We start from the raw sequence: 27,202 nt of genomic DNA, 5'->3' as shown, positions 1-27,202 counted from the left end.
AGACCACAACAGCAACAGCCTGCCAAGCCGCCTCCTCAACAGAAATCCACGCAGCCCTTTTGACTTACTTCTCCAGGGCATAGCCAGAGTCCAACCATCTTCCCTGCAACCTCAACCTATAGGAGGTCGTCTTTCCTTTTTCCTCAGCCGGTGGGAAGTTATCACTTTGGACCAATGGGTCCTCAAAATCATCCACCACGGCTACTCTCTCAACTTTCAGAACCTCCCGGTCCCAAATCTACCAAAAGAGTCTGCTTTGAACTCTCCTCAGTCTTCCCTCCTTCTCCAGGAGGTTCAATCCCTCCTCCTTCTGAACGCTATAGAGGAAGTTCCTCCAGATCAAAAGGGGCAGGGATTCTACTCCCGTTACTTTCTGGTCCCCAAAAAGACAGGAGACCTCAGACCGACTCTAGATCTTCGCGATCTCAACAAATGCTTGGTCAAAGAGAAATTCAAAATGCTATCTTTAGCCACGCTTTATCCTCTTCTCAATCAAAACGAATGGCTATGCTCCCTCGATCTCAAAGAGGCATACACTCACATACCGGTCAATCTGACTTCCAGAAAGTACCTCCGCTTCATGATCAACCGTTGTCATTACCAATACAAGGTACTACCCTTCGGTCTTGCCTCCTCTCCAAGAGTATTCACCAAGTGTCTGATTGTGGTAGCTGCCTTTCTACGCTCTCACCACCTTCAAGTCTTTCCTTACTTGGACGATTGGTTAATCAAGGCCAATTCATCTCAGTCAGTGCTCCTGGCCACCAACCAAACCATCCTGTTTCTACAACTTCTGGGGTTCGAGATCAATCTTCCCAAATCTCATCTCATCCCCACTCAAAGACTTCAATTCATTGGAGCAGTGCTGGACACAGTCCTCATGAGAGCATTTCTACCAGCCAACCGTCTTCAGACTATCCAATTTCTCTCTCAGCAGGTACTTCTTCAGAGTTCCATCTCTGCCAAACAGATGATGATACTCTTGGGTCACATGGCCTCCACAGTTCATGTCACACCCCTCGCACGTCTTCACCTGCGCACTCCTCAATGGACCCTTGCTACCCAGTGGTCCCAAGCGACGGATCCTTGCTCACGACACATATCTGTGACATCATCTCTTCGTCAGTCTCTACAATGGTGGTTGATATCCTCAAATCTCTCCAGAGGTCTTCTGCTCCATCTACCTCCTCATCAACTAGTCATCACCACCGACGCATCCCCTTATGCCTGGGGAGCTCATTTGAACGAGTTTCAAACTCAAGGCCTTTGGACAGCCCAGGAAAAGAAGCATCACATCAATTTCCTGGAACTCAGAGCGATGTTTTACGCCCTCAAGGCCTTCCAACACCTTCTCTTTCCTCAAATTCTCCTGCTGTGCACAGACAATCAGGTTGCGATGTACTACATCAACAAACAGGGTGGAACAGGCTCTCGCCTCTTGTGTCATGAATCCCAGAAAATCTGGACTTGGGCCACAGCTCGCAGCCTATTCCTGAAGGCGATCTACATCCAAGGAGAGCAGAATTCTTTAGCGGACAAGCACAGCAGAATTCTCCAACCTCACGAATGGACTCTCGATCCTTCAACCCTACAGTCCATCTTCAATCAATGGGGCACTCCTCAAGTGGACCTCTTTGCAGCTCCTCACAATCACCAACTGCCCCAATTCTGCTCCAGAATCTATACTCCTCACCGTCTGGCAGCGGATGCATTTCTTCTGAATTGGTCCAATCTATTCCTGTATGCTTTTCCTCCTCTGCCGCTCATGTTGCGGACCTTGTTCAAACTCAAGAAGGAACGAGCCACCATGATTCTGATTGCTCCACGATGGCCCAGACAACATTGGTTATCCCTTCTTCTTCAACTCAGTTCCAGAGAGCCTTTGCTACTTCCTCTATTTCCTTCTCTGCTTTCGCAGCATCAGGAGACCCTCCTGCATCCCAACCTTCAATCTCTACACCTGACAGCTTGGTATCTCTCGGGCTGACTTCAAACAACTCTCTTCTCTCTCAGCCCGTTCGTTCTATTCTGGATGCTTCCAGGAAACCCGCCACTCTGCAGTGTTATCATCAGAAGTGGACAAGGTTTTCTTCGTGGTGTCGTCTTCATCATCATAATCCTACATCTCTTTCAGTGGAGACCTTGTTGGATTATCTGCTTTCTCTGTCTGACTCTGGCCTCAAATCTACCTCCATCAGCGTCCATCTCAGTGCTATTGCTGCTTTTCATGAGCCAGTCCATGGGAAACTCCTTACAGCTCATCCCCTGGTTTCCAGATTCATGCGAGGTCTTTTCAATGTTAAACCACCCCTTAAAGCACCTCCTGTGATCTGGGATCTTAATGTGGTTCTCTCCGCTTTGATGAAGCCCCCGTTTGAACCTTTGGCGACTGCCACCTTCAAGTTTCTCACTTGGAAGGTACTTTTTCTTATTGCTCTTACCTCTGCCAGGAGGGTCAGTGAGCTACATGCACTAGTTGCAGATCCACCTTTTACGGTCTTTCATCATGACAAGGTGGTTCTGCGTACACATCCAAAGTTTCTCCCTAAGGTTGTCTCTGAATTCCATCTCAACTAATCCATTGTTCTGCCTGTCTTCTTTCCGAAACCTCATTCTCATTCTGGGGAACAGGCTCTACATACTTTGGATTGTAAGCGGGCTTTAGCTTACTATTTGGATCGTACTAAGCCCCACAGATCAGCGCCACAACTCTTTTTGTCCTTTGATCCTAATAAATTGGGTCATTCTGTTTCTAAACGTACGCTGTCGAATTGGTTGGCAGCGTGCATTTCTTTCTGCTCTGCTCAGTCCGGACTGACACTGGGAGGTTCCGTCACGGCCCATAGAGTTAGAGCTATGGCAGCATCTGTAGCTTTCCTCCGTTCTACACCTATTGAGGAAATCTGCAAGGCTGCCACTTGGTCCTCAGTTCATACTTTTACATCACATTATTGTCTGGATGCATTTTCCAGACGGGATGGTCACTTCGGCCAATCTGTTTTGCAAAATTTGTTTTCATAATGGCCAACCTTCCCTCCATCCCTCTTTTTGTTAGCTTGAAGGTCACCCATCAGTCAAGAATATGCTGCCTGCTTGTCCTGGGATAAAGCGCAGTTACTTACCGTAACAGGTGTTATCCAGGGACAGCAGGCAGATATTCTTGCATCCCACCCACCTCCCCGGGTTGGCTTCTTAGCTGGCTTATCATAACTGGGGACCGCGCGCCTGTGTCGGGCGGGAAGGCACTCGCGCATGCGCGGTGCGGCCTCTAGAACTTTCCAAGTTCTTAGAGTGCAATCACTCTAAAAGTGTCCGTACCGGGGCTCCGTCGGTGCCGTCACCCATCAGTCAAGAATATCTGCCTTCTGTCCCTGGATAACACCTGTTACGGTAAGTAACTGTGCTATGTTGTTCCTCTGCATAAAAAGGGTTGCAGGGCAGAGGCTGCGAATTATAGACCGGTGAGTCTCACATCAATAGTGTGCAAACTCATGGAAACACTAATTACAAGCAAATTGGACACGATCTTGAATGAAGGGAATCTTCGGGATCCCAGTCAGCATGGATTCACCAAGAGTAGGTCCTGCCAATCCAATCTCATCAGCTTCTTTGACTGGGTAACAAGAAAGTTGGACTTGGGAGAGTCTTTGGACGTCGTGTACCTGGACTTCAGTAAAGCTTTTGACAGTGTCCCACACCGCAGGCTGCTAAGCAAGATGGAATCGATGGGGTTAGGAGAGACACTAACTGCATGGGTCAATGATTGGCTGAGTGGCAGACTTCAGAGGGTGGTGGTTAATGGTACCCTCTCTAAAACATCGGAGGTGACCAGTGGAGTGCCGCAGGGCTCAGTCCTGGGTCCACTCCTTTTCAACATATTCATAGGGGATCTGACTCAAGGGCTTCAAGGTAAAATAACACTATTCGCCGTTGACGCCAAACTATGTAATATAGTAAGGGAATGCAGTTTACAGAATTATATGACGCAGGACCTGCTTACATTGGAAAATTGGTCCTCAACCTGGCAGCTAGGCTTCAATGCTAAGAAATGTAAGGTCATGCACCTTGGAAGCGGAAATCCATGCAGGACGTACTTCTTGAACGGAGAAACTTTAACTAGGACTTCAGCAGAACGAGATTTAGGAGTAATCATCAGTGCAGACATGAAAACTGCCAATCAAGTGGAGAAGGCTTCATCTAAGGCAAGGCAGATATTGGGTTGTATCAATAGAAGTTTCGTCAGCCGAAAGTCTGAAGTCATAATGTCGTTGTACAGGGCCATGGTGAGACCTCATCTGGAGTACTGTGTGCAATTCTGGAGGCCACATTACAGTAAAGATGTGTGCAGAATTGAATCGGTTCAGCGGACGGCCACCAGGATGATCTCGGGGCTCAAGGGTCTCTCATACGAAGAGAGACTGAACAAATTGCAGCTCTACACTCTCAAGGAACATAGGGAGAGGGGAGACATGATCGAAACATTTAAGTACCTCATGGGACGTGTCGAAGTGGAAGATGGCACCCGCTCAAACTCAAGGGTGGAAAATTTCATGGCTACACCAGAAAGTATTTCTTCACAGAGAGAGTGGTTGATCATTGGAACAAGCTTCCAGTGCAGATGATCGAGGCAGACAGTGTGCCAGACTTTAAGAATAAATGGGATACCCATGTGGGATCCCTACGAGGTTCAAGATAAGGAAATTGGGTCATTAGGGCATGGACAGGGGGTGGGTAAGCAGAGTGGGCAGACTTGATGGGCTGTAGCCCTTTTCTGCTGTCATCTTCTATGTTTCTATGTATGCAAATCTCTCTCATGCATATTTGTTGATATCCTGAAAATCATTATGACCTGAGAAACACTGCATTAGAGCAATGGAACCTATGAAACATGTTGTTACCTCTTCATCAATGCTATCAGTTATAGGTATATGATATATTGTAGGACATTTTCCAATAGCAATTTATTTTTAATGTTTACTCAAGGACACTATGGACAGCGTCGAACTGTTGTGAGATGCTTAAGCTGTGGCTTAACCAAAAGATTCCTGAATAATCCTAACTATAAGTTATGGGCTGAACAGCTGGAGGCTCTTTTGGAGAACCAGCCAAAATCAGGTAATGGAACTAAGATTCTGTTCTATATGTGAGATTTGTATACTGTCTTTATCCTCTTATGAGGATCCGAAGTGGTTCACAATTTCTTTTTACAGCATTTTGAAAAATGAACATTATATTTTTCTAGGTCTTTTAATTAAAATCTTAAGATAACGGTGAAATAAAAAATAAGATTGCAAACTGAATTTCCACTGGTAAATCATTCCAAATCGAAATCGCCATAAATAAGAATTAATGTTTAAGTATCTTTTTAAAGCAAAAAGATTTAGTGGAGAGAAAGTATCAAAGTCCAAAATTGAATTTGCCTACTGGCAAAAATGCCTGATGGAAAATTTAATTGTGGAAAGCCTTGAAGATCAAACAAGATACCTTAAACTGGATTCTCTTATGAACAGGAAGCCAATGAAGTTCTGTCAACAAAGGAGAAACCTGTTCAATCTTGAATCTACCATATATCATTCTAGCATCTGTATTTTGTATCAACTGAAGTCTACCTAAAAGGCGTACAGATACTCCCTCAAATAGAGAGTTACAATAATCTAACTGTAAGAGGATGATATAGTCATGTGAAAAAATTAGAACATTCCATTACATATTCAGTTCTTAAGAAATGTTCACATATCAACGTCAAATCTTTTTTTATTTTCAAAAGGCTTTCGACAAGGTGCCACATGAAAGGCTGCTTAGGAAGCTGTGAAACCACGGGGTGGGAGGGGATGTGCACAGATGGATTGAGCACTGGTTGTCGGGTAGACTGCAGAGGGTCGGAGTAAAGGGCCAATATTCTGACTGGCGGGGAGTCACGAGCGGTGTGCCACAGGGATCGGTGCTGGGGCCGTTACTCTTCAACACATTTATCAATGACCTGAAAAAGGAGGCAAAGTGAGAGGTTATAAAATTTGCAGACGATACCAAACTGTGCAGCAGAGTTAGGTCCAGGGAGGAGTGTGAGGACCTGCAAAGGGACCTAGACAAGCTGGAAGACTGGGCAAACAAATGGCAAATGCGCTTTAACGTGGAAAAATGCAAGGTCATGCATATAGGGAAAAAGAACCCGTTGTTCAACTACAAATTGGGGGGGGGCATTGTTGGGAGACAGCAGTCTTGAGAGAGACTTGGGTGTGCTGGTGGATGCATCACTGAAGCCATCTGCACAGTGCGCAGCAGCCTCGAAAAAAAGCCAACAGGATGCTGGGCATCATAAAGAGGGGCATAACAACCAGGACGCGGGAAGTCATCATGCCATTGTATCGAGCGATGGTGCGTCCACATCTGGAATACTGCGTTCAGTATTGGTCGCCGTACCTCAAGAAGGACATGGCAGTACTTGAGAGAGTCCAAAGGAGAGCAACAAAATTGGTAAGAGGGCTGGAACACTGCCCATACGTCGAGAGGTTGGATAGGCTGGGGCTCTTCTCTCTGGAAAAAAGGAGGCTCAGGGGAGATATGATAGAGACCTTCAAGATCATGAGGGGCATAGAGAGGGTGGATAGGGACAGATTCTTCAGGCTGAAGGGGACAACAGGTACGAGGGGGCATTCGGAGAAACTGAAGGGAGATAGGTTCAAAACAAATGCAAGGAAGTTTTTTTTCACACAAAGGGTCGTGGACACTTGGAATGCGCTACCGGAGGAAGTGATCAGGCAGAGTACGGTACAAGGATTCAAACAGGGACTGGACGGATTCCTGAGGGATAAAGGGATCGTGAGATACTGAGAAAGCTAACCAGGTAATAAGTATAGAAACCCAACCAGGTCGTGCATGTGCAAGACCGGAGGGTTAGGACTTCGATGGGAAGATAGGACTCAATAGGAAACCAAGGTGGCAAGGGGGCCCCTTCTGGTGATTCATACAGGTCGGACCTGTTTGGGCCGCCGCGGGAGCGGACTGCTGGGCGGGATGGACCTATGGTCTGACCCGGCGGAGGCACTTCTTATGTTTTTATTTATTTAGAAAAGAAAGTGATGTAATTGCAGGTAAACAACAAAAAATTTCCTTGATTTACTCGTGAAATAAAAGATATCCACAAAAATGTGTATTTTAACGGAGGAATAAATTAGGACACCCCCACATATCCTATTTAAAGTGGCTCAAATCACACACAGGTGTATCATATCAGGTGCACATGATTAGAACATTGTTACTCAGCATTTTGAAGGAGGTTTGCCCTACTTAAACCTCAGACATTTAGTTTGGTATGCTCATGACTGCTGTGTTGAGAGTGAAATGGTGAGATGAAAAGCTGTCTGAGGCCTTCAGAAAGAAGATTGTAGCAGCTTAAAAGTCTGGATTTTAAAAGATCTCGAAAGAATTTGACAATAGCCATTCCACAGTCCGGAAAATAGTGTACAAGTGGAGGATTTTCCAAACAACTGCCAACATGCACAGGTCTGGCAGTCCAAGCAAGTTGACCCCCAGAGCAGACTTCAGGATGCTAAAAGAAGTCTCCAAAAGGACCTACAGTGGGCTCTTGCTACTGTTGATGTAAAAGTGCATGCCTCTACAATCAGAAAGAGACTGCACAAATTTAACTTGCATGGGAGGTGTACAAGGAGGAAACCTTTGCTCTCTAAGAGAAACATCAGGGCCAGACTGAAGTTTGCCAGAGAGAACGTAGACAAACACCAGGACTTCTGGAAGAATAATAATAATTTTAATCTTATATACCGCCATACCAGGATGGTTCTAGGCCAGGGGTGTCCAATGTCGGTCCTCGAGGGCCGCAGTCCAGTCGGGTTTTCAAGATTTCCCCAATGAATATTCATGAAATCTATTTGCATGCACTGCTTTCATTGTATGCTAATAGATCTCATGCATATTCATTGAGGAAATCCTGAAAACCCGACTGGATTGCGGCCCTCGAGGACCGACATTGGACACCCCTGTTCTAGGCGGTTCACAACAAATGGAGCTGAAACATACAGAGATAACTACAATACAAATGGAAATACATCAAATTATAAATATAAAAACTCTAAGAGATTGAAACACGATGCTTTAAGATACAAACTTATCAGATAGTTGTGTCTTTAACAATTTTCTAAAATCAAAATAAGAAGAAACCTCTAGCATAATTTTTCCAGACCAAACATTCAGATTAGTTCTGATAAAAAGGAGTAATATGCTCCCAATTTTTAAAACCAAAAATGAGTCAAACTGCAGTATTTTGAACCACTCTCAATTTTTTGAGAATTTTCTTATAGGTACCTAAATAAATAATATTACTGTAGTCGAGGATGCTTAAGACAGAAGACTGCACTAACAAACGAAAAGAGATTTCCTTTAAATATTTGGACACCAGAAAAGAGGATGTGTTTGGCGTACACCAAATACAGCATTCCAGGAAAAGAACCTCATACCAACTGTGAAGCATGGAGCTGGAAGCGTTATGGTTTGGGAATGCTTTGCTGCAGCAGGACCTGGACAGCTCACCATCATAGAATACACCATGAATTCTACCATGTATCAGAGGGTGCTTGAGGAACATGTGAGACCATCTGTAAGAAAATTAAAGTTGAAGCCCTGATCTTAATCCCATTGAGATGCTTTGGGGTGGTTTGAAATGGACTGTAAATGCAAGAAACCCTTCAAACATCTCATAGCTGAAAGAATTTTGCATTGAGGAGTGGGCCAAACTTTCCTCAGACCGATGTCAGAGACTGGTAGATGGCTACAAGAAGCACTGCAGTTATTTCAGCCAAAGGAGATAATACTAGCTATTAGGTTGTAGGGTGTCCTAATTTATCCTCAGTTAGAATACACATTTTTGTGGATATCTTTTGTTTCATGGGTAAATCAAGGAAAATTTTTGTTGTTTACTTGCAATTACATCACTTTCTTTCCCAGATAAAAAAAAAAAAAAGATTTGACATAGATATGTGAACATTTCTTAAGAAAGAACTGAATATTTCATGGGCTAATTTTTTCACATGACTGTACTGTGTCAAAACCATGAAATGAGAATGGTGGAATGATAGAGCTTAATTGTTTCAGTTTAAAGAAATATTTTTTCATCATGTTGTTAATATGGAATCATCATGTAAGTTAACATGGAATCTAACAATACCCCCAAACCCTTGATGAATGGTCAACAGTAAGCTGCACAAAAAATATAACCGTTTCTATAGGTATCATCAAGCCTATATTTTACGCCAGGGTATGTATTGGGTCCTCCCAGTGCTCATGGAAAATGTCCCAGATTGGTTGTATTTGGAATGGCGGCTCATGTTTCCTTTACATTTATCTCATGTTCTTAGTATAAAGATGCCTAGGAAATATAAAGAAAACGTTGCGTTATGTCAATAATTTAACACCTAATCCATTACATAAATCTACAAATCAATCTTTATGGGTAAACTCCAAGATTCAAATTGGCGGATTTAAAATCTTTTGGAAGCATTGGATTATTGCAGGTATTTGGACTTTAGATGATGTTATTTCAAATGGTAAACTGCTTGATTTTTCACAGTTGCAACATAAATTTGGTCTTAATAAATCACAAAGCTTTAAATGGTTGCAACTGAAGCAGGCTATTCAGGAGGGGTTCCCTGAATGGAAAATTCTTAATAATCAGTATAGTCTGGAATTCTTATGCTTTCAGGTGGATTTCTTGGGACACCAAGCCGCATAGTGGTACAAATTGATATCTGATTATATGAATAAAAAACCAAGGAATGGTCTTAGAGATATTTGGAGCATTGAGATTAAGCATCAAATTTCTGTGTCTCAATGGCCAAGAATTTGGTCTTGGAGAATGAGATGTACAGTGTCAGCATCTATGAGACAAACTTGGTTCTTTTTGTTACATAGAGCTTTTTGGACCCCTGTTAGATTACAAAAGTTAGATAGCTCTAGGTCTAATAGATGCTGGCATTGTAATCTGGAAGCAGGGACTTGGGATCATTTAATATTTTATTGTCCCTGAATCATGGTTTTTTGGAAATCAATTTGGTCTCAAATTAATTGTTTACTAGAAAACCATGTTGCTTTATCATATGATAAAATTTTGTTTGGGATGTCAATGAGAGCAAAAAGTCAAATTTCATCAAGCTTTTATTAATTATGACAGGAGTCGCCATACAACATATTACCAACAATTGGAAAAATTACAATAGGCTTAGCTATACATTTTGGTGGAATTCATTATGTCATATTTATAAAATGGAAAGATCAATTGCCATACAAAAAGGGAATTATAATAATTTTAAAAAGATTTGGGGGCCATTAACAAATGATTGCAAGGAATAGACATCATTTTCCTAATGAAAGTACATTTACATGTAGGGGGAGGGTAAGGTCTGATTAATAGATTGAAATATAATATATAAAGGATGAATTAAATTACTTGTGGGAAGTGTGGATGGGGGGAATAAATTTTATGTATGTAAAATCATAATTGTATGAATATCAAGTGATATGTAAAAGTTAATATGATGTAGTATTGTGCACTTGTAAGATGGAAAAATGAATAAAGAATTAAAAAAAAAAGAAGCCAATAAGTCCAATCTCAACTCCAACGTACAATTGGCTAACACTCTTAATCCCTTGGGGAGAATCCTTGAATTGAAAAACTACAATGATTACTGAAACTCTTTAAATAATGGACATCAGTATGAGCCCTTAGTGGACAAACGAGGGAATGTGGGCTCGGGTAGTAACTTATAGGTGACTAGCACCGGACATGAGAACTGCCCCATACATCATTTAGTCCTTTTTGGTATTATCAATCTAATCATAATTCCATTAAAACATAATCAAACATTCAAAAAGGAAAAAATACAGGATCAATAAATACACTCCCAAGACCCGTCACAAAATCACAGTATAACAATTTTTAAAAAAATATATTGCGATGTAAAGTGCAAAGTGCTCACAAAAAATTAATACCATGGTGACACAAAATATGTTTGACGATGTTAAAAAGAGAGGGTGATGTAGTAAAAAAAATTTGTCCTAAACCCTCACATTAAACAAATTTATACAACATTCATAGAGAAGTGAATAAATAAATAAATATACCCAACCATAGTTCATAAATAGAATTAAAGAAAATGCATGTCCTATGTAAAATTCATTCTTTATTACAATTAATAGCACCACTTAGTTCAAGAATAAATTCATCCGCAATTGAGATTCACTAGAAAATGATTGGTTGGCTAAAGTTTGTATTAAAGTTTAATTTTTCGAGTGGCAGTAGATTTTTGGAATAATCACCACTTAATTCAAGAATAAATTCATCTGCAATTGAGATTCACTAAGAAAAATTCATCTGCAATTATAATTCACTGAAAAGTACTTAGCTGAAGTTTGTTGAAAACATCTATTGCCATACAAAATGTTGATCACCACTCGACAGAGCTCCGTTTCGCCATCGTCGTCAGGAGTGGAGATTACCAATGATAATTTAGCACGGCGACAGAGGCTGATAAGACCTGTCTGCCGAAACTTCCGCAGAGTGTAAAAATCAAACCGCTGGAGAATAGGAAATAGAGATGGCGTCTCAGGAAATTAAGAACGTCTAGGAGATCCCGCGAGAGCAGCGCACCTAAATGTCCGGGGGAACGTCAGAAATGACGTGACCATGCAAAAGCGTGAAAAAAATGAGGTGCATGATGCGCTGAAAAATCAAAAAGGGATAACTAAGACAAATAGGTATTGATCAGAACAAAACAAAACAACATCTCAACTACTAGCCATCAGAGCTTCAAAAAAGAAAAAGTGAAAAAGATAGGAAAAAAATATAAAAATAAAAGGAAAAAGGGAAACCTCAAACGTACATGACAAAATTAGCTGGTGAAGCATTTATCTACATTTTCATTCAGACCAATAGGAACATATGATTTAAGATAAATCCAAAAGTTTTCTCGCTTGAGAAAGGTATGTCTATCACCATCAAAACTTGTGGGAATTTGTTTCAGAATGCACCATTCCAATTGTGAAAAGACATGTTGGTGAGTCATGTTGTGAGCCACCATAGGCACGGTAGTCTTGCCCATTTTCAAGCAGCTACGATGTTCAATTAGCCTGGTCTGAATGCTGTGGGTGATACATCCGACATATATTAGTCCACAAGGGCAGGAGATTACATAGACAACAAACCTGGACTCACAAGTGGTATTAGACCTTAGCTGATAAGTTTTCTTAGTGGTGGGATGAACCCACTGATTTCCTGAGAAAGAAATGTCACATACAGAGCATTTGCAACAAGGGGAATGGTAACCAGAGCCCCAGATGTACTGGGATTTTATTTGAAAATCAGAGTAAACTAGGTATTCAGAAAGATTTTTACCCCAGGTGAAAGCTATGCAAGGGCTTCTCTAGTGCCATGCATTTGGCTTCTCTAGTGCTTACCAAGAACTATTTTAGATTTGATAGTTCTTTTTATCAACAAACCCAATGAGTTGCCATAGGCACTACACTAAGAAAACTTATCAGCTAAGGTATAATATTCTCACATGTGGGTATCATCCAAGGAACCCTGTACGGACACTACCAAGTAGAAAATGACATAGTGGCTGCTACCTGCCAAAACAGTGGGGAAAAAATGGTTGCGACGGGGACAAGGTCATTCACCGCCCGTGGAACACGCGTGATCACTGTGTGGTCTGCAGCCCCCATCCCTTCTTTTTTTTGTAATTGTTTATTTAAAACACTTGAACACAAACATGAAAAACATCAATACAATGCCTACGCAGGGGCAACCCTTGGCAGCCAACAACCCAAAAATGCCAACGCAGTGTTAAGCAGTGTTATCAACAATCCCCCCAACCAAATTCCCCCTTCTCATCCCCTCCCCAAGAAGAGAACGGAAACAGCCAACACCCCAAAACCTAGGGCCCCCCCAAGGAGAGGAAAAGAAAAATCAGTAGCTAAACCTCAAAGTGCAACCCAGTACAGCACCCCCCATGCCAGAGCCAGAGTCCCCACTAGTCCCCACCCTCTACCTCCAAAAAGCATCCCCACATATCCTCAAATTGCTGTCTATGCCTCATCAGCATGGCCGACAGCCGATACTTCTCACAGACCCAGCCCAGTTTCTCTCTCATCAGCAACAAAGTAAGCACTGTAGGGCTCTTCTAATAGGCCAGGATGAGCCGGGCTGCTGTGAAATCGAGGCGGGCTAACTTGTCCTGATCCTCAGCCACCCCCCCCCCCCAGTAGCACTCCCAATAAAGCAGTGGCCGTTTGCACAGCCACTTGGCATTGGAGGAGGCGACCGACATACTCAAATACCTGGACACAAAACTCTGAATTTTGGGGCACTCCCACCACATATGAAAAAAGGTACCATGCCCTCCCATCCCCCCTCCAGCACAGATCTGTACTTGATGGGCTGTAGCCCTTTTCTGCCGTCATCTTCTATGTTTCTATGATGTATACATTTTACTAAGCACTGCAGGCGTGAGATACCAGCGCACCAAGAGCTTAATGGCATTCTCCACCAACTGCGGTGCCAGCGCTACATGATGTATTCTCCAGTTAATCTGCTCCCATTCCTCCTCCGAGTAAACAATCCCCAGATCCTCTTCCCACGCCCTCATGTATGAGGTCTTCTAGGAGGGGTCAATGTGTAGCAGTTGGTACAAAGCCGAAATACACCCCCTACATATCGGTGCCCCCAACATGGATTCAAATGGGGAGCAGAGGACAGCTATAGGCGCCATCGCCCGAATAAGAAAGTCTTTCACTTGTAAATAGGGAAACAAGTCCCCCGGCTCCAGCTGGAATTGAGCTTGCACCTCCAGGAACGGCTTAATCCTGTCCCCGTCTAAAAGACCCTCTCCCTACCTGGTAATAAATTTTCTGTGTGCCTGATCGGAAGGAAATGGACTCCCCTACCCTTGCCCACAAGCTTCGATAAAGTGCCGTTCCAGTACAGGGTCTGGTTGTCCTTAGTGAATGGATTGGGTATGGCAAGGATTTCCTGGTCTTGCAAGCCCACCCACGGAAGATAACACAAACACACTAATACTTCTAGTGCCCCCTAAGAGCCCTTGCTCCACGGTCACCCACAATTTAACTGGGTCGGCATGCCAATCCACCACTGCCCGAAGCTGCGCTGCCTGATAATAGCATTCTAAGCTGGGAATTCCCAATCCCCCCCTCCCCCAATTGAATCCCTAGATATCGAATGGGACCCTGCACCCACCGAAAGGGAACTCTGCGCTGTATATCTGGAATAGCCCCAACCGGCACTGAGATATTCAGGATTTCCATTTTGGTTAAATTAGCTTTAAAACCAGACAACTGCCTATACTCCAGCATAAGATCCTAAAGACCCACCAGGGACCCCTCCGTCCCCTCTACTATAGCTAAAGTGTCACCCGCGAATAAGGACAATTGGTGGTCCTTCCCCTGTATAACCAGACCCCATACTCGAGGCAATAGCTGGATCTGTTGCGCTAAAGGTTTTATCACCAAAGCAAACAGCAAGGGTGACAGCGGGCATCCCTGCCACGTCCCCCTACCTAGCTCAAATTGAGCCAAATAAGCCCCATTAATTTTGATGCAGGCCTTTGGGCTATGATATAAAAAGTCAATATCCAAGAGATAAAGCGCAGACCCAAACCCATCTGTCTCAGAACAGCGTCCATAAAATGCCAGTCAATCCGATTGAACGCCTTTTCCGTGTCCACTGCAACTGCCACCCAAGATTGCCCTGACCTCTTCGCCTGCCACACCAAATTCAGCACCCAACGTATCCTGTCCGCCACTTGCCTCCCTCCAATAAATCCCACTTGGTCAGGGTGGATAAGCATTGGCATGCGGATAGCTAGCTGATCCGCAAGGATCTGAGCCATGATCTTGGTATCAATTCCTAAAAGGGGAAATGGGTCTATAACTGCCACATAAGGTAGCATCTTTCCCCGGTTTGTGTAATACTGTAATCCCAGCAAGCCGCATATAAAAAGGCAGCTGCTCCCCCTCTTTGAGAGAATTAAAGAGCCTGGCCAGCAAGGGGGATTTACCCTGTTTCAACGATCGAATTACCTGCAACATCTCCTCGACCGTGATGTCCTGATCCAGTCCCTGAAAAACCTGGCCCGGTAAAGACTGCAGACCCAAGGCCTGCAAGTAGTGAGAAATAGCTTCCCAAGAGCCCTGATGCTCCGGAGTATACAGCTCCTGGTAAAACTCCCGAAACCGCTTTTGAATGCCAGCCTCATCCAAAAGAGTGGATTCATCCCAAGCCTTGATGGACATAATATTCGCTTGCGTTTGCCTAACTCTATGGGCCAACAGCTTGCCAGCCCTGTCTCCGGTTTCAAAGTACTGGAGATGGAGCTTATCCAAATTAAACTTAATAACCTCATCTTCCAATTTTCCCAGAGCCATACGCTTGTCCCGGATCTGTGACCGAATCTGCGGGCTGCCTTGTCCCCGTTTATGCTGTTCCACTAGTTTAGACAAAGTCTCCCATAAGCGCTGATCCTCTCTCTTCCTCAATACTACCTTAAGACTCTCCCAAATCGTTGTTGGAGAAAACTGATCAATGCTATTATGTTAAAAAAATTCATAAATCCCTTGTTCTAGCTTCTGGACAATATGAGGGTCTCCCAGCAAACTATCATTCAATTTACAATAGATGTCACCCACCCGCGGAGCCCCCCAGCTCAAATCCAGCCAGATAGGAGCATGATCTGACCATCCAATAGTATCTATTCGGGTATCTACGAGTTCCCCCCCCCCCCTTATCCACGTTCAACATGTCAATGCGCATATATACATCATGTACAGGGGAGTAGAACGTGTAATCCCGTCCCATCCACCTGAATTTTCCACCTATTCACCACATTAAGCACATCCAAAAAAACGTATCAAATGTTTCTGGTCCCCCTTAAGGCGATTCCCCCCCCTTACCTGTATAATCCCAACCCGGATGAAGCACCAAATTAAAGTGCCCTCCTACCACCAAGTGGCCTACCTTAACTAACAGTATTTTTTCCAACAAAACATCAAAAAACTTCCCCTGTTGGGAATTTGGGGCATAAAAATTCACTAGGGTCACCTGTTCCCCATTCACTTCCCCTGTCCAGATTAACCACCTCCCCCTACATCCCTCCATTCCCGGTCTGGTACCACCTTCAGACGGTTAGAAAATGAAATACCCACCCCTGCTTTCTTCTTTTCCACTGTATTAGATGCCCAAGCTTGGACAGGATATTCTCTGAACTGAACTGAACTAATTTTCCCCCCGTCTTAATAAAATGCGTTTCTTGGATAAAACAAATATCAAAACGGAGCCTCTTTACCTCCTTCGACAACAATTGTTGCATAAGCGGCATATTGAGGCCCTTCAGATTGAAACTCCCACATCTCAAGTTATTAGCCCCCCCCCATTCAAAACCAAAAGTCCCCCACCCTGGTTGCGTACCACTAAATTCCCCAGCCATCTCCGCCCTCCAACCCCCCCCACACACTTCCCTCCCCTCCCCCAACAAACCCCAGCCCCTCACTCCCGCCTCCTACCATGGCTTCAAGCGACTCCCCCAACCCTTGTCACCACACAAGCCCCCCACCCACCCATCAGCTCCACAAGCACACCACCAATACACACTCTCTAAAAAACTGTCCCCCCCCCCCCAACAGCCACCTCCTTGCCAAATATGCAGCTCCATACAGACGTCCACACACTCCAACAGGTCCATAACTCAGTCCAGATCCCGGCCAGGACATAATCATAAACAGTGCTCAGGCGGGCTGCCCTTCAGGTACCACTGGGGCCCGCTCGCTCCAGATTGCCACAGCTTCTAGCCGCCCCACACTGGTCTTCACTCACCGCCTCGAGTTCTTCTTCCTCCACCGGAACCACTCCATCTGCTGCCTTGCCTGCAACCCCGGCGTAGACTCTCCCGGCGCCAGCATACCCTCCTTCTGCAGTAAGGCTCTCAATTCTGCCACCTTGGTCACTCTCCCATGCACCCCATTGATAGTGACCAGAAGGCCGAAGGGAACAGCCAGCAATAACGTACAGTAGCTTTCTTTAGCACCTCCAAAAGTAGCTTCAATTCCCTAAGTTTCTATAGGGTGATGGCTGAAATGTCTTGAAAAATTTCGACCTGGTCAATTTTCCATTGGATAGTCCCCATGTCTCTCGCCTTCCGCACCAGGCGCTCCTTTTCCAGGAAATGATGGATACAGGCAATAATGTCTCTAGGATGGTCATACTTTCTGGGCCCCAGGATCCGATGCACCCTGTCCATCTTCAAGGCCCCCACCCCTGCCACCAATTCTTCCTCCGCCCCCAAAACATACTGATACAACTCCTGCACCATTTGCATGGCGTCTCTGAATTTCTCTATATCTGGGACACCGTGGATGCACACATTGTTACGCATGGAGCGATTTTTCCAGATCTTCAATCCAGGAATAGCAATCCCCAATGTCTTTCTGTGCTTCCCCTACAGAGTCTGAGAGTGCCTGGACCACCTCTTCATTTTCACCAGTCCGCCTCTCCATGTCCTCCACCTGACCAAGCAAGTCAGCAAAGTCCTGCTGGATCTCCTTAACTGCCTCCTTGATCTTCCCTTTTACAGCCACAACCTTCAGCTTGATATCAGCAGCCCATTTCTGCAGGTCTGCTTTTATAATAGCCCCTGCTTGATCCGCCCGTCGTAGCCGCGGGGATGCTCCATGTTCTGAATCCTCTTCAGACGCGCTCTCGCCGGACTCATGCCCCAACTCCTCCTTTCTTGCCGCCGCCTTCCAACGCTCTGCCCACCTCAGATTTTTTCCTCGCTGTCTTAGCGATATCGTGGCTTGCCCCACTACTCTCCGGGACTCAGCCAAGGCCCAATGCGCGCTGCTAGATGGGGGAAAATGGAGGCTAAACACTGTGAGAAGTCGGAGCTCAGTCTCTAATCCTCCATCTCGGTTGGTGACGTCGCTGGAAGCCCCCTCCCCCATCCATTCTTCCTGCCGATCGCTGCTGCCCTTCCTGGCATCTCCCTCCCTCCCGTCCCCTTACCTTCGTTGCCAGTTTTAACTTTATTTCTACAAAGCAGCAGGAGCCTTGTAGTCGCATGTGACTGCTGAAGTTCTCTGACACAACTGGAAACAGGAAGTTGCGTCAGAGGAAAAGCTGCCGGCAGATGCATGCAACTTCAAGGCTCCAGCTGCTTTATAGAAAGAAAATTAAAACGCGCAACTAAGGTAAAGGGAGGGAGGTAGATGCCAGGATGGACGGCAGCGATCGGTAGGGAGGAGGCTGCTAGACCGCGCGAAGGATGCTAAAGAAGGGGAGGAGTGGAAAGGAATAGATGCTGAAGTGAAATGGGTAAGAGATAGTGGGGAGAAGCCGCTAGAAGGGAAGAAGACAGAGAGAAGATGGGTGCCAGACCAGTGGAGGGGGTGGTGGAGGAGAGAGATGGAAGGGAGAGGCACAGTAACAGAGCAAATGGAAGAGGGAGAGAGAAGGCAGACAGCAGATGGAAGGAATTGAATGAGGAGATGAGGAAAGCAGAAACCAGACAACAAAGGTAGAAAATTTCTATTTCTATTCGTCTTTGGTTGTTTTTTTTTTTGCTTTAGGATAAAGTAGTATATTAGTTGTGTTGATAAAAATTTATAAACAAAGCCCTGTCAGCTGAACATCTTTCTCTAGTTCAGCAGCCAGAACTTTGATTTATAAAATGACAATTGTACAGAATATTGTTTCTTTTTATACTTTAATAAAATATGTTCAGTATAAAACTATTTGAGGCTTGTGTGGATGGGATCAGATGATTTGCGGGGATGGGTTGGGGACCGAGCTCGCGGGGAGGGGACAAATTTTTTCCCCATGTCATTCTCTACTACCAATTGCACTGTTGCTTTAAATTTTTAGGCAGTGCCCATACTGCACACATGCCGGTGCTTTCCTATCTGGCGTCAGCTCTTCGTTTTCTACAGAACTGAGAAGCTGAGTGTCCAGTTTTCTCTTTAAGTGCATCAAACCTTCCAAAATTTTTGTGTCTTCCTGTTCTTTTTCATAGTTTCCTTCATAATTCTTTGTTTTTATAGGGGTTTTAAAAAAATGTTTGATATCCTGCAAATGCTAAAAGATCTAAGGGCTAGATTTAAAAAAAAAAAAAAAAAAAGTGTAAAAAACCAACAGGCTGCTATCGCAGCTGTTATAGTAGCAATTTTTAAAAAAGCGAATCATTCTCCAAAAAACGCTCATACAAATGATGTTGGCGGAGAATAGTGAAGACTCGCTAAATTTGCATGTGCCCATCGCTGGTGATAGTGATGGGCACATGCGCAGAATAAATGAACCCCCTAACAACAACAGCGGGAATGATGCCCAATCTCTCCTGCCCAACTGACACTTCTCCCAACAGCGGGAGAGATGCTGCCAACCAACTCCCCTCTGCAGTGGGAGAGATGCCTAGCTGACATGCCTATTCCCTCCGGCCAGCTGGCCTGCGTCTTCAAAATGGCGAGCCTTCTCCTCCCCAGTGCATCCTGAGATGCACTGAGGAGGGGCCTGAGGCTCTGATTGGCCCAAGTTGTTTAAGGCCCTTCCTATGGGTGGGGCCTTATGCATCTGGGCCAGAGCCTTAAGAAGGAGCCTTAAACAACATGGGCCAATCAGAGCCTCAGGCCCCTTCTCGGTGCAAGCTTCCATCTGTTGCCTGGGATCTTAATATGATACTATCTACTTTTATGAAGTCTCCCTTTGAGCCACTTACAACTTGCTCTCTCAAACTTCTCACTTGGAGCATCATTTTCCTCGTTGCTTTCACGTCTGCACACCATATGAGTGAACTTTAAAGCACTTGTGTCTGATCCTTCACAAGACTTTACCATGACAAAGTAGTGCTCCAAACTCATCCAAAATTTGTGCCCAAAATCATCTCAGAATTCCACCTTAACCAGTCCATAGTACTGCCTGTTTTGGGTTTTGTTTTTTTTTTGTTTCAAAAACTGCATTTGAAACCTGGGGCGGCAGCTCTTCACTCTGTGGATTCAAAACTTGCTCTGACCTATTACCTAAACCAGACTAAACATCAGAAGCTCCTCTCAGCTCTTTGTAGCTTTTGACCCTGACAGACTCTGAGTTCTTGTTACCAAGAGAACCATCTCCACTTGGCTGGTGGATAGTATCTCCCTGATGTATATTCAGTCAGGGCTTATGTTACAGGGCCATGTAACAGCCCACAGTGTCTAAGCCAGTGTTTTTCAACCGCTGTTCTGCGGCACACTAGTGTGCCGCGAGATGTTGCCTGGTGTGCCGTACGGTCAGGGCCGCCATCAGGGCAGTACCACCAGTCTAGGGAGAGGGGCGGTCCTCTCCACGTGGACAGGAGAGAGCTGGACGGGGGACCCGCGGAGTTCAATACAACTCGAGCCGCGAGGCTCGTCTTCTGTTCCTGCCTGCCCTGCAGCTAACATATAGCCGATCGCAAGCGTTCCCCGATGTCAGCGCTGACGTCGGAGGGAGGGCTTAAGCAAAGCCTGCCCTCCGACGTCAGCGCTGACGTCAGAGAATACTTCCGTTCGGCTATTTGTGTGCGGCAGGGCAGACAGGAAGCAGAAGACAAACCTCGCGGCTTGAGCTTCGTTTTGCTGAGAAAGTTGCAAAGATGGGCTGGTAGGCAAACACGGAACACAAAAGGGGGGAGGGAGTGCGTTTTGGACACAAGGCATGAACTTGGGAGAGAGGAAGGGAGGGAAAGAGATGCTGAGGTGGGGGAGGGAATGGGTTTTTGGACACAGAAGGCATGGACTTGGGAGAGAGGAAGGGAGGGAAAGAGATGCTGAGGTGGGGGAGGGAATGGGTTTTTGGACACAGAAGGCATGGACTTGGGAGAGAGGAAGGGAGGGAAAGAGATGCTGAGGTGGGGGAGGGAATGCGTTTTTGGACACAGAAGAAATGGACTTGGGAGAGAGGAAGGGAGGGAGAGAGGAAGGGAGGGAAAGAGATGCTGAGGTGGGGGAGGGAATGCGTTTTTGGACTCAGAAGAAATGGACTTGGGAGAGAGGAAGGGAGGGAGAGAGGAAGGGAGGGAAAGAGATGCTGAGGTGGGGGAGAGAATGCGTTTTTGGACACAGAAGAAATGGACTTGGGAGAGAGGAAGGGAGGGAAAGAGATGCTGAGGTGGGGGAGGGAATGCGTTTTTGGACACAGAAGAAATGGACTTGGGAGAGAGGAAGGGAGGGAAAGAGATGCTGAGGTGGGGGAGGGAATGAGTGTTTGGACACAGAAGAAATGGACTTGGGAGAGAGGAAGGGAGGGAAAGAGATGCTGAGGTGGGGGAGGGAATGAGTGTTTGGACACAGAAGGCATGGACTTTGGAGAGAGGAAGGGAGGGAAAGAGATGGTTGTGTACACGGGGAATAGAAGAAAGGAGAATTTTTGGTCATAGGGAGGGAGTGAGGTACAGATAGTGGCATACCAGGGTGGGGGGGGGGGCAGTCTGCCCCACCCCGGGTTTACGTCCCAAGGGGGTGCACAGCTGGTCACCCTCCAGTGTTGTCCCTAGGCCGGCAAACTGCGGCTCTTTAGCCACTTGAGTGCCACCGCCGCCAACGGTGTTGTTGGCGGTGGCAGCATTATAAAATACTTTCTTTGTGTTTATTTGATTCCTATTCAAGAGAATTACTTTATATATAGTCAATATAGGCACAGAGTTAAATTTTTTAACATTTTCTAATGGTGGTGTGCCTCGTGATTTTTTTCATGAAACAAGTGTGCCTTTGCCCAAAAAAGGTTGAAAAACACTGGTCTAAGCTATGTCTGCCTCAGTAAGTAATTTCTATTCTGTATCTATTAAGGACATTTGCAAATTGGCTACTTGGTCTTCAATCCAGACCTTTTACTTCTCACTACTACTGTTTGGAACAAAACTCCAGAAGAGACAGTTGGTTTGGACAAGTAGCTTTTTACTTCCTGAGCGCCAACATTTCCTCCAATCCACTTGGGTTTCACCAGTCTCATGTTTGTTTATCCATTATCCTTGTCTAGAGTCATGATTTTGGCAGCTTGGGAGTCCTACATAGAAAATGAGAGCAGATAGAGGCTCTCCAGTCTGCTCATTTATATTACACTCAATATCTTAAAAAAAATAAATAAATAAATTATATTCCGCATATCCTACAATTCTAAATCTTCCTCCCCCACAAGAGATTCCACATGCCTGTCTTACACTTTCTTGAATTCAGATACAGCCCTTGAAGTCTCACTACCTTATTCGGGACATCGTTCCACACATCCACCACCCTTTCCGAAAAGTAGTAGTTCCTTTGATTACTTTTGAGTCTGACCCTTTTTAACTTCATCTTATGCCCTCTCATTCCAGAGCTTCCTTTCAGCTGAGAGACCTTCCTCCTGTGCATTGATGCCCTGAGGATATTTAAATGATGCTCTGGAGCATGTGTAGTACCTATTTGTGATGTGAGAATATTATGCCTGCTTGTCCTCAGAGAAAATAAAGTGACAGTTCCCGTGGTAATGTCTGTGCAAGGTTCTGTTGATATTGCCCATATTTGAGAATATATATTCCTCTGAGAATATATGCTACCGGTAAGTATCTTTGGGTTTGTTTTTATAATTCTTTATTCATTTTTATAACTTACATCAACTGCATCAAAAAATAACACTATTTCAACTTAAATACATCACTTGAAATTCTTCAATTCTTCTTATTAAATAGAATTTATCCCTTTCCCTCCCCCCCCCCATTATTTCATTTGTACTAATCAGGGAAAATGATACCTATTCATTGCAATAATTTGTTAATGGCCCCCACACATCTTGAAATTCGTGGCCATTGAGACGCAGTAATTTGATGCTTAATCTCAATACTCCAAATGTCCCGAAGACCAGTCTTTGTTTTTTTATTCATAAATCCAGATATTAATTTAGGAAACCCCATCTAAAATTTTGTGATTTATTAAGGCCATAATTATGTTGCAACTGTGAAAATTCAAGCAGTTTACCATTAGAAATAACATCTTCTAATACAGTGTTTTTCAACCTTTTTACATCTATGGACCAGCAGAAATAAAATAATTATTCTGTGGACCGGCATCGGTCCATGGACCAGCGGTTGAAGAACACTGGGCTAAGTTATGGGCCAGACCCCCCCATCTCTACCCAATCTCCACCCCAGACCCTGCCCCCATAATAGTACTAATTGCACCTTGTACGTCCCGTGCCTCATCTGGAAACCTTCCCTCTGACATTGCAACGTCAGAGAGAAGGCTTCCGGTTCAGGCGCAGGATGCCCGTTGGAGCCACTGCCCGTGGCTTTGTGTAATGACTTTGTGTAATGGCTTTGTGTTAGAAAGAGGGAGCTGGCTCGAAGATAACACGCATCGATCGCACCGTGGACCAGCGGTTGAAGAATACTGTTTTGGGCCGAATGCATGTGCTGGCCCTGTGGACCGGCAGGAAATTTCTGTGGACCGGCACTGGTCCATGGACCGGTGGTTGAAGAACACTGTTCTAATACACGTATTCCTGCAATCATCCAATGCTTCCAGATGACTTTAAATCCGCCAATTTGAATCTTGGAGTTCAGCCATATAGTTTGATTTGTTAATTGGAATAGGTGTTAAAATTGTTCACATATCTTATTGTTTTCCATGTGTCTACAAATAATCTATTTTCTTTATATAATCTAGGCATTTTGATACTAAGTACATGGCATAATCGCAGAGGAAAGATGAGGCACTATTCCAACCATAACCAATCCGGGATATTATCAACAGGCTCTGGGAGGATCCAATACATACCCTGGCGCATAATATAGGATTGATACATATAAAAGTTGGGAAAATTTACCCCTCCCTCTGTAATCAGTTTTTGTAGAGATACTAAAGCAATTCTAGCCTTTTTACCCAGCCAAATAAATTTTGTAAGAATACAATTTAACTTTTTATAAAAGGACCCCTGAGAAAAAACTGGTAACATACCCATTTAATAACAAACCACAGGCAAAATCATCATTTTAGTAGTTTGAACTCTCCCCCACCAAGAAAGATGTAAAGGATTCCATTGCTCACACATTTCTGTTACCTTCTGTATTAAAAATCTTTCATTCACTTTCATTGTTTCTTCCAACGTGTTTTTTATCCAAATTCCTAAATATTTTATTTCTTTCTCTTTCCATAAAACGGGGAATGTTTCAAATAAGCCTTTTGTACAATGGACATTAAGTGGAAGAACTTCTGATTTACTCCAATTTTATCTTGTATCCTGAAAATTTTCCAAATTTTTTATCAATTCTAGTAAGCTTGGAATGGTTGTTTCCGGATTTCTCAAATGAAGCAATATATCATCTGCATAAGCAGAAACTTTATATTCCCGATCTGAATAAGGAATACCCTGTATCTCCTTCACTTGCTGAATAGCTAATAACAAGGGTTCTAATACAAAATCAAAAAGCAAATGAGACAAAGGACAGCCTTGTCTAACCCCCCTCTGCAGACTAAAACGCTCTGAGAAATTATTATTAATATATAATCTAGCACAGGGGAGCTATATAATGTTTGGATCATTTGTATAAATCCTGAACCTATACCAAGCTATTCCATTGCTTGATACATAAGGCCCATTCTACCTAATCAAAGGCCTTCTCTGTGTCTAAGGATACAGAAAAGGCTGGATCATTCATGGCTTTTGTTAAATTTAACATATGAAAAGCCAATCTGGTGTTAGAGGAATGTCTGAGCAACAAATCCTGTTTGGTGCATACCAATAATAAAAGGGAGAGCTTTGGCCAAGCGTAAAGCCAGTGTTTTAGCTAGAAGTTTGCCATCTACATTAATTAATGAAATAGGCCTGTAATTTGAAACCAATGTGGGATCTTTATTTGGCTTCAGCAAAACTATAGTAACAGATTCTGCCATAGTACCTGTGATGCAACCATTAGTTAGATGGACCTGATATAAATTTAACAAATAAGGTAATAGGGTATTTTGAAATTATTTATACTACTGTAAAGCCATCACCACCTGGAGCAGATCCAACTCTAAGGGACTTCAACGCAGTTTGCAACTCTTTTAGTGATATTGGCTTTTCTAAACTTTCTTTTATATGCTCAGGAATTTTTGGTCCCTTAATTAATTTTAAAAGTTCTAAACCATCCGTTTCTTTATCTAAATAAGGCTCAGGATACAGGTCTTTATAAAAATTTAAAAATGGTTTTAGAATCGGTCCAATATGAGAATAGGTATTTCTCATCATTTACTGCTATTATTATTATTTTTTTTTTTGCTTTTAATTTGCCAATAATCTTCCTGCCTTATTTGAATTTCCATAATACAAAGCTTGTTGAGAAAATAAGTCTTTCCTTATCAATTTAGAAGAAATCTCATTATATTTACCTTTAGTCTTCAAGAGAGCCTGTAATGTTGGAAAATCCCAGTTATCAATCAGTTTTGATTCTAATGCCTTAATGTCTTTTTCCAAACTGGAAAATTGTTTTTTAACTTGCTTCTTAATATATGCTGAAAATGAAATAATTTGGCCTCTCATGGTTGCCTTAAAAGCATCCCATATAGTCTCAATGGAGATTTCTTCCATATTATTAATTTGAAAATAATTTATTTTTAACTGAATTTCCTCAATGAAATTTGGATCCGTAAGCAATGTTTTATCAAATCTCCATACAGATCTACTATTATCTTGATCAATTATTTTCATTTCATTTTTATTTTCATTTTCATTCACCCCTGTTTGGGGTGGGTTTTTTTTGTGATTTTTTTTTTCAAAAACCTAGTTCCAAATATATGGTTAGTCCAGTAAGATATCATCTACCTACCACTTGTGTGCTGACTCTTCATTCAATAGATAAGCAAATGCTTTACTTTTATGTTGTATTTTGGAAACTAGTATGCTGTATTTTGAAGTTTTTCCACCACGATTTAAACCAACTGATCCCTTTTTGGGCACCTGTAGAATCAAAGGAGTAACACCACTATTGTAGAAGGAGAAAAAAAATAGATTCAGGTGATCTTTTAAATGAAGTTGAATATCTTTAATGAACAGAGTGCCTTATTTTATTTTTTTCCATTTATGTTTGGAAAAAAAAATCATTTAACCTAATTTGTATAGAGACAGATCTCCTAGTACTTCAAACAAGAGACTACACAAGAAACATGCCTTTTTTTCTTTGGAAAAGAAACTTGAAACTGAGAAGTCCATAGGAGGAAATAGTGAACAAGCTATGTAGGCATAGTTATTTTACAAACTCATACTGAAGCAAGGATGATCTTACTTGATGTTTCCCTTGTTGGATGTTATTGAAGGTATCATTTTTATTTATGTAAGGAATACCTTTGATTTTGTAGTTGTAACTTTAGTGTATGCTTTGCTTTTCTATAGCACAGAGCCCTAATGTCCAGCAAACCCAACAAAAAGAAAAGAAGAATGTAAAGTCTGATACCAAATAATCAAGACTGAAGACAGATAAAGCCTTTTTCTGCATAAAATGAGACGATGCATCTCAGACTGAATGCTTTTAATCCAGCTGCATGGTAGTCACTACTGCAATTTGAGCTAAAAGTAATATAATACACTCCCAAAACTGTTTTCTGAGAATTCTGGGCTTCAAAATGCACATTAGATGGAAAGTTTATATAGTTCTCCATATTTCTTTTGTTACATTGTTATTTGGTTTTATATATTTGGTGTTTACCCTCTCCTTTACAAAACGGTGCTAGCATTTTTAGTGTTGGCTGCTCCGGTAACAGCTCTGACACTCATAGAATTCCTATCAGCATCTGAACTGTTACTGCTGCGGCCAGCGCTAACAATGCTAGTGAGGCTTTGTAAAGGAGGGGGTTAGTTTTGTATCAGTTTTACAAAATAAAATGCTCTTAATATTTTTTTATTAAAGTTTAAGTGAAACTTGGCTGTGGTGGGAGTAGAAAAAGACATAAATTGCTGACCTCCTAAAATCAGCTATAGTACTTGAAGATTGGAGGATGGCCAATGTTACACCAATTTTAAAAAGGTTCCAGGGGCGATCTAGGAAATTACAGACCGGTAAGCCTGATTTCAGTGCCAAGTAAAATAGTAGCAACAATTATAAAAACATAAAATTGTAGAACACGCAGACAGACATGATGACTCCTGCCCCCCCCCCCCCCCTTTTTT

The 27,202-nt window shown here is 43.3% G+C and overlaps 1 protein-coding gene across 6 annotated transcripts in view; it reads left to right on the top strand.

Moving 5' to 3' along the window:
* The window catches only part of RPP21 (ribonuclease P/MRP subunit p21), a 60,873-nt gene extending 33,671 nt beyond the window's left edge, over positions 1 to 27,202 (top strand). For all 6 annotated transcript variants that reach the window (XM_033941331.1, XM_033941336.1, XM_033941335.1 and 3 more), the window contains exons 5-6: positions 4,984 to 5,115; positions 26,429 to 27,202. In XM_033941331.1, coding sequence (XP_033797222.1) covers positions 4,984 to 5,115; positions 26,429 to 26,496 — 200 coding nt within the window. In that variant the 3' untranslated portion in view covers positions 26,497 to 27,202. The remainder of the gene's footprint in view (positions 1 to 4,983; positions 5,116 to 26,428) is intronic.

The sequence above is a fragment of the Geotrypetes seraphini genome, chromosome 4 (assembly GCF_902459505.1).
Source record: "Geotrypetes seraphini chromosome 4, aGeoSer1.1, whole genome shotgun sequence".
In the NCBI taxonomy this organism is placed as follows: Eukaryota; Metazoa; Chordata; class Amphibia; order Gymnophiona; family Dermophiidae; genus Geotrypetes; species Geotrypetes seraphini.
This window is presented reverse-complemented; position numbering and strand designations above follow the sequence as displayed.